Source organism: Esox lucius, chromosome 20, assembly GCF_011004845.1.
Source record: "Esox lucius isolate fEsoLuc1 chromosome 20, fEsoLuc1.pri, whole genome shotgun sequence".
NCBI classification, from domain to species: Eukaryota; Metazoa; Chordata; class Actinopteri; order Esociformes; family Esocidae; genus Esox; species Esox lucius.
In genome coordinates, this window is record NC_047588.1 from 16,644,667 (window position 1) to 16,653,219 (window position 8,553).

At 40.0% G+C, this 8,553-nt stretch overlaps 1 protein-coding gene across 1 annotated transcript; it reads right to left on the bottom strand.

Annotated features, from left to right (window-relative positions):
- Positions 1–2,174: 2,174 nt before the first annotated feature.
- On the bottom strand, positions 2,175–8,553 carry LOC105019275 (serine/threonine-protein kinase pim-1-like). Its single transcript, XM_034288735.1, has 7 exons — positions 8,488–8,553; positions 4,846–5,250; positions 4,669–4,763; positions 3,280–3,330; positions 2,775–3,153; positions 2,400–2,576; positions 2,175–2,266 (listed from the first exon to the last, which is right to left on the bottom strand). The coding sequence occupies exons 2-7, from the start codon at positions 5,030–5,032 to the stop codon at positions 2,175–2,177; spliced, it is 981 nt and encodes a 326-aa protein (XP_034144626.1). The 5' UTR covers positions 5,033–5,250; positions 8,488–8,553.

Genomic DNA, 8,553 nt, shown 5'->3' on the forward strand with positions numbered 1-8,553 from the left:
CAAATACTTGTAAGGGGGGTAAGGACAGCTTGCACACCGGCCCGGCGTCGCCACGCCACTGCATTTAGTGGTGATAAAGGAATTATCTTTTGAACTGTGAGTCCAGTAGTTCAGAAGTAATCTGAGCGGCTATCGAATTGGATCAAATCTTGAAAATGGGTTGTTCAAAAGAAAAAAAGGATTTAGAAATCTGATTAGATCACATAGTCCAATCTTGGTTTCAATCTGGATCCAACCTTCAGTATGGATACTAAAAATGTTTTAGTATCCAAGAAAAACTCGATTATCCGGATCCCAGCAAAAGGGTGGATTCAGGGTGGATTTTAGGAACCGAATTTAATAAAACTTTAAAATGTATATCATGTAGTATATTTACATTCATTAATATTGTTCACTTGTTTAACCATTACAGTGATTAAGTAGGTAAAGCAGACATTAGGCTACCTATTAAGCCTTTCGGTTATAGTAAAGTAAAAAAAGACCCCATAAAAGAATCCCCCAAACAGCTGTCAGTATACTAATTACTATAAGTCACTTCTTAAACAAGAAACGGAAAGAGCAGAAGTACAGATTTGTCTGGATGAGGAACAAATCACTCGTACCCAACTACAATAAAGATAGATTTGATATCTATCTCCTAAAAGCAGCATTGCGGTCACACCACAAATGAGGAACTCTGAATGTCCCTTATTTTGTTTACCATTGGACATTTAGTGTTTTTAGGATTTAAAACATGTTTACAATGTCAACAATGTATTTGGGAGTGTTTTATGTATATATAAAATTATATTTTGTTTTATTTATTTGTTATGAGTCAGACGAGGGGTCTGACTGTTTAAAAGAAATTGAAAATGGAAGGGGATGTTTGTATTGTACAATTGTGGTGTCTCTTCAAATGAAAATACTTAAAGTGACCCCATGCTGGCTATTCTACCTGTTGTTCTTAATATAGCTATTAGCCTACATTGAGATATTTAGTCCCATGAGAGCACTGGTAATCATGGGTGATCGAATCAGGGTGATCCAATCCAATGTGGCTTTGAAAAACCAACACAAAAGTAAGATGGATTACCTGATCGTGGATAGCAAAACATGGGATTTACAAATCCAGATCAATCTTTTGAACAACTGGGCCCTGATTACACTGAGGAAAATAAACAAAAAAACTTAGCAGTGATAAACAATAGGGGAAATACCGATATTACACAAGGTGACAAACTCAAAGTCAGATTGTTTTCTGTAGTTAGTTGAATGATGTCCACCTATATGCAATTAAGGTGTCCCACATGATTTCAGATTAAATAAAGTTGTCTCTAAGAGATCCCACAGAATGTTCCTAACAAAAACTACATCATGAAGACAAAGGAACATTCTGTGGAATTTTGGAATTAGGTTCTTCAAAAGCATCAATCAGGAGTATCCTCCACTGTGAAAGTGTATAGAACAGGCCATCATCAAAAAACTGAGTATCGAGAAGGGCACTGGTCAGGCAGGCCACCAGGAGGCAACGATAAAGGAGTTGCAGTCTTCCATGGCTGAGCTAGGAGACAATGTGCATACTACAGCAGTATGCACCACAGAAGTAAATACCACTTTTCAAAAGTGGTATTTATTTTCTTTGAAAAAACACACAAAGTCTCAGCTAGAATTTGGCAGAAGACATGTTAGAGACTATGAGACCAAGTGAAAGAGGATGCTATGGTCTGATGAGACCCAAAAAATGCCTTTTGTCCTTAACTATAAGCACTGTGTTTGGCGCAAGCCTGACAAGTTCAACATTTCTGTTCACCAACTTGACCTCCTTTCAACTTGATGGAATTGATGCCAAAGGTGCCACTACCAAATATAAAAACCAGAAAATAATTGTAAAGGGTGTGAATACTTTTATGGCAACAATGATTTGCTGTTTTATATTTGTAACTAATTTGTAGATTTTATCTTTCACTTCCACTTTACAGATTATTTTGTGTTGATCAGTGACAAAAACGTGTAATTAAATACATTTTGATTTCATTTTTGTAATGCAATGCAATTTGCTATAAGTTTACTTGCTATAAGTTTACATAATTCTCCATTTAATCAAATAATTAATCGAAAGTGGTCAAAACCATTGTGTAACATTCTAAAAACCTGTGTAATGTTTTTTTAATTGAACACCAGGTCTTGGTGGCCCATCATAAGAGCCACGGATGTAGTTCGATCTGTTCCAACGTTGGTCGGTCTGCTGCCTTGGGGCTCAGACACCAGCGAATCAGGTGACGGCACTCTGGTAGACAGGAAGTAAAAATAGGTACATGATTAGAGGTCAACTCCATGAGGAGGTTACGTTGTCTCCCTGTTATGGCAGCTACATCACCTATTTCATCCAATTCTCCTTCAATCATCATTCCATCTCTTACCGGGCGACTGTCCCTTAGTGAATCGCACGCGACCCTTGATGATCTCTCGGATGGTGCTGAATGGCACAAAGCCACATATCATGTTATAGAGGGTGATGCCCACAGTCCAAACAGTGGCTGGCCCTGCCAGGTACTGTTTCTGTAAGAACCACTCTGGAGGAGAGTACTCCAATGTGCCTGAGAGGGGGATGGACAGATATAGGACATGTATAATTCTGCCACCATGTTGAGAGTATTCAGAGGGCTTACCATAAACCTGCATGGTGAAATCCATTGGATTACGTCTCACTGTTTCCAAACTAAATAAGCAATTCTGAGGGCTTTTAGTCTTTCAACCAAGCCCTTCCCTCCCTTACATTCTCCTAGGTCTCTAACCTGCAAAGTCTTTGTAGGCTGTGTTCTTCAGCAGGTCACCACAGCCAAAGTCAAAGAGCTTGATGTGGTGTGAGTCGGTCTGAATAAGTAGGTTTTCTGGCTTGACGTCGCGGTGCAGGACGCCACATTCTTTGCAGTGGTTTAGTGCCCTTAGCAACTGCACCACGACCTTGCGAGCCAAATCCTCACTTATGGTGCCCCCTCTGTCTTGGCAGAAGGCACTGAGGTCCTGGCAAGGCTCTGGGCATTCCAGCACCATGATGTAGCGCGATGGCTGGTCAAACCACTCCAGCATCTGCATGATGTTGGGGCATTGTGGCTCCATGTTCACCTGCTTCATCAATGCCACCTCCACGGGCAGGGCTCCTCCTAGCCCAGGCTAAAGAAGTGGAAAGTGTACTTTTTTTTGTAAGTATCAATGTACAGGCTAGCATCAGTAAGACATAGTTAGCTGATGAAATAGCCACTAAACTAAAACTATCTAGTAAAGTATGCTATAACTCACAATGTCCAGCTCCTCCTCAGCTTCAGCCTTGGACACATACTTTATGGCTACCTGTAGGTTAAGACTCACAATAGTTAAACTACAGCTGTCACAGCTTTTGTAAGAATAATAAAAAATGAGAAAGGACAGTAGATATGTCAGGCATGAAGAATCCTTTCAGAAAGAAATTACAAGGTGAAGGTATGTGATGGGTAGTAAATTACAGCAGTTACAGTACTATAATCAGTCTGTACTGGGCAGTTAGCCTAGTCCCATTACAGCTGCATAGCAGAAGACCTACACACATTAACATTTCCCTTTTAATGACTCAGTCATTCATCTTGATCTCACAAAATGACTGGAATTTGATAAGTGGTTGGCGGACTTCTATTGAAAGCTTGGTGAGACTGTGTCACTACTGTCCTACTGTTTGGGAAGGAGAGCGGCTGAATCGGAAGGATGAAGCAAGAGAGGGGAGAGGAAAGCAATTGTATTGACTGACAGTCCAAAAAATACATTCTTTCTCAAATGATTTATCACATCAGTCTAATTTGAGTTATAGCTGAAAACTTTAACCCTGGATTTATTACAATGACATTTCACAGAGACATTGGGTTGCTGTGTCACAGTACAAAATCATATGAACCACTAAATCCAAAGGAATGTTCAGTTTCCATTCTGTCTCCAACAATACATCTCAGAATACCAGTGCAACAGTATAAGGCCGTCCAGAGTTTAGTCATGCCCTCTGGTGGCCTAGAGAAGGTGAGAGCGTTGATACATGGACAAATGTTATGTGAGTTTAGGGGAGGTATCAAAGCAGCCTCTTGGATGTAAATGCATTGGGATTTCTAAATAAGCTACAGTAGTTTCATAAAAAAATAAAAATATGAATAGTGCAACTGCCCTGCAGAGACAGATAATTTAAAGCTACAGCAATCCATGAGACCAAAACCTCAAAACATGAGAATAAAAGAACCCGCCAAGGCAGCTGTCTATGATCAGCTCCAAGTAGTGAGTCTGTACGTGTGTTAGCTTGAGACAGGACCAGTAGAAACTTGTATCGGGTGCCACCCGGTTCCTGCTTTGGACAGTGTTCCAGAAAAGCAATATAAGAATTTAGTTGAAGCAGAAACCGACCAGACATCCAGGCTAGCTTTAGAGTTTGTATGACCCCCCAAAAAAGAATATGTCTTGCGTTCACACAAGCAGATCCATTCTGATTTATATTTTCACTAAGTGGCATTTTGAGCGTGTGCTCTATAAAATAAATATCTTATTTGAAATATCTGTGACAGAAGTGATCAGGAAGTGAAAAGAAGGTCCAAATGAGACTGCCTGTGTAAACACAGCCTATTAGTGTATACAAGCATATATTTTCAAAGGATATCTAGTTATCTGTTGTCTTACTGGCATGCCATCAGATTTGCGGGTTCCTGCATATACAGAGCCATAGCCACCTTTCCCCAGCAACGTGCCCTTTACATACAGTTTTTCCAGCCTGGCTGAAAGAAAACAAAGCTATTAAAATGAACTCCCTCATCATGATGAGACCAGACATTGTTCTTGAATCTGAGTGGTGTTCACCTTTACGCTTGCGTTTAGTGGCTTTAGGGCAGGAAGTGGAGAGGTATCCATGATCTTGAGAGAGACCCGTCTGTTCTTGCCCCCCCAAGCACTGTGGCCGGGCGCCTTGGTTTTGGTTCAGGGGTGGACAATGGCCTACAGGCTCCATCCAACCACCCCTGCCTAGTCCCCAGGGCCTGGAGGGCATAGCGTTGCATCCCTGGCTAACATTCCCAGGACAACAGCACAGGATCTTTGTTGCAGGGAGGGTCGGCAAAGCAAGACGCTCCCGGGACGTATTTGGCTCATTAGACCCATTACATTCTGAGCCAGGGGCAGCAGTTTTACCCTTGTGGGACCAGGACCTTTTCCTCTTTCGGCCGCCATCTCCATTCAGAACGCAACCCTGATCAGAGGTGTTTGGTGCTACAGGGAAGATAGAGAATTGGGACAACCAGTGTTAATGTTAAACTTCTTATAAACAGACACTTAAGTACTTAGGTCACTATGTTGGTCATGAAAACAATAACATGTACTGTTCAAAAGTTTGGAGTCACTTTGAAATGACCTTGTTTTAAAAATGTTGAATGCCTTCTAGGCAGAGTTGCAAAGAAAAAGTAATATCTCATACTGGCCAATAAAAAGAAAAGGTTACAATGGGCAAAAAACCACTAGGACATAACAGAATGGCACAATCATAAAACAAAACATGGCAACAAAGAAATGTTTTTTACTGACCCCTGTTTTTAATACTGTGTAGTGTCCCCTTTAGCATCAATTACAGCGTGCAGTCTATTGTAATAGTTGTCTATGAGGCCTCGAATTCTTGCAGGTGGTATAGCTGCCCATTTGTCTTGGCAAATGGTCATGCAAAGTCTTTGGTTGTCTTGCATGAACCGCACGTTTAAGATCTCCCCAGAGTGGCTTGTTGATATTAAGGTCAAGAGACTGTGATGGTCACTCCAGAACCTTCACGTTTTTCTGCTGTAACCACTGGAGGGTCAACTTGGCCTTGTGTTTAGGGTCGTTGTCGTGCTGGAAAGTCCAAGAACGTCCCATGCACAGCTTTCGTGCAGAAGAATGCAAATTGTCTGCCAGTGATTTCTGATTACACGCTGCATTCATCTTTGCCATACATTTTCACAAGATTCCCTGTGCCTTTAGAGCTCACACACCCTGAAAACATCAGTGAGCCTCCACCATGCTTCACAGTGGGGATGGTTTTCTGTTCACTATAGGCCTTGTTGACCCTTCTCCAAACATCGCTTATAGTTGTGACCATAAAGCTCTATTTTGGTTTTGTTCTCCAAATTACAGTGTGCCAGAAGCTGTGAGGCGTGTCAAGGTGTTATCGGCCATATTGTAACCAGGCTTTTTTGTGGCATTGGCACAGTAAAGGCTTCTTTCTGTTAACTCTTTTCTTTGTATCCCGAACAATAACTTCTGGCGATTTTGGCTGAAATCTTTCTTGGTCTACCTGACCCTGGCTTGGAATCAAGAGATCTCCGAATTTTCCTCTTCTTAAAAATAAATGTGAACGGTACTGACTGGCATTTGCAAGGCTTTGGATATCTTTAAATATCCTTTTCCATCTTTATAAAGTTCTGTTACCTTGTTACCCTGGTCTTTTTACAGTTATATTCTGCTCCCCATGGCTCAGTATTTAGCCTGCTCAGTGCATGCACATGAGAGCTAACAAACTCATTGACCATTTATGCAGTCACTAATTTCAGTTTAAAAAGCCACAGGTGTGGGAAATTCAGCTTTAATTGCCATTTTCACTGGTGTGTGTCACCTTGTGTGTCTATAACAAAGCCAAACATTCAAAGGTATGTAAACTTTTGATCAGGGCCATTTGGGTGATTTCTGTTATCATTATGATTTCAAACGGAGCCAAACAACTATGTGGTAATAAATGGCTTCATATGATCACTATCCTTAAATAAAATTTAAAAAATTTGCATGATAATATTTTCAAATTTACCGCCAAAATTTCACAATTTCTGTCAGGGTATGCAAACTTTTGAACACAGCTGTAACATAGAGCTAATCTCTATTAACACAATACAGTTGAAGTTCTCGAGTCTAGTGTTAATTCAATTACGCCGACTAATAAGAGAACTCCATTTTCATACTGATATTTTGCAACCTTGGCTGTAATTCTGAATCTATATGATTATGTATAAAAATATGGAACTTATCATTTTAGTCAAAACCCCCTTATTAATAACACACTAATTTCAGATGGCTCATAAAATGTGGGCTTTGTCATATGTATGTCAATGCACCAAAATCATGTTTTCAATGATGTTTCTCATAAAAGACAAACCATATAAAATTCTGACAGATAAAAAACGTATTGGATTTTCTTTTTTTAAATATGCAAACTTTTTTGTTTAAGCACACATTTATCAAATAGCTTAGCTAAAATTATTTCTACTTGAGACTAGGCCTATGCTGTTTGTTTTATTTCATAATTTTTTTTACCTGGAGAGGGAATTTCCTGAGAGCTACGGGTAATCATGGTTGAAATGTATCCTCTTTCATCAGCCAGGATTCTACTGGCTGAGATGGATCAAGCCAGATATTTGCTCTAATAGCTTGTCACATGAATTTAAATTCACATTGACATATTATTCCGTGGGTATTGTGATGTAATAAAGGGGTACATTAGTTGCACTTGTTTTGTCTTTATTTACATAATTTAGCAAACGCTCGTATCCAAAACCTTACAGTTTTAAATGCATACATATTTGTTTTGAGTTTTTCGTATAAGAGCACTTGCTTTACAAATTGAGTGGCATTCGATTACATTTTATTTTCGTTGAGACGACCTTGTGGCTCAGTTAGCAATCTCTCAAGCTGAAGGGTCAGTATGTAGGCTTGGTTTATGCCAGGTCGTGAAATGCACGTGTAAAGGGGTACATTTTAGCCTGTCTAATTATGACCGTCAGTTATACAACTACTCTTTTATTCACATAAGGTAACTGGGACAATGAGGTTGATTATGCCCTGTTGGCAAAATATCATTTTTCGGCACTGTTGTACGATTGAACGATTCGTTTGAACGATTCTTTTTTTTTTTTTTATGTTAACGAATCTTTTCAGTGAACTGGTTGTATTGAATCACTGCTCTAGAAGATTTATTCAACCAGTGAATCACTTTTGCGCATAGAATCACAGAGCTTTAGAACGCTGTGAGATCGGAATGGAAACTCTTACATCACCAATGCTTAACACTTGTCAGATGTCACAATCCATTGAATAGCTATAATTTCAAAAATAATAGTGGAAGCCAACATGGGCGAGGCTAGCCCCTTTTTAGGGGTGCTTCAGCACCCCTAAAAAGGAGCTCAGCACCCCTAAAACTTGGAGTAAGAAATTGTGTTATTCTAACATTTTTGTTCGTCTTTGACAAGGTTAAATAATGTCCAAAACATACTCCGTAGTTTGTGGTTTAAAATTGTATGTGTTAAGGATGAAAATGAAAACATCCCCCCTTAGCAAATGGTGTCATCCTCTTCTCTTCTTCTACTTCTCCTCTGTACCTGCACCGCTCAGCACGACCGTCATCCAGCGCGAAACACGCAGAGAACCCGTTATGTCGTGTTGTGAATCAACTAAGTTGCTCCAAAGCTGTGTCTCACACTTCTTTCCTTTTACCTAGAGTTGTTCCGATTCCGAAACCATATCGGTGAGTACTGGAGTCAGTATCCTGAATCACGGAAC

What these genes read in the sequence shown, in the direction of transcription:
- LOC105019275 (XM_034288735.1), bottom strand. Translation starts at nt 5,032, where the DNA reads ATGCCCTCCAGGCCCTGGGGACTAGGCAGGGGTGGTTGGATGGAGCCT. An exon ending in CTGAGGAGGAGCTGGACATT is followed by an intron (nt 3,154 to 3,279) that starts GTGAGTTATAGC and finishes CCACTTCTTTAG; the next exon opens with CCTGGGCTAGGAGGAGCCCT. An exon ending in CACTAAGGGACAGTCGCCCG is followed by an intron (nt 2,267 to 2,399) that starts GTAAGAGATGGA and finishes CCTGTCTACCAG; the next exon opens with AGTGCCGTCACCTGATTCGC.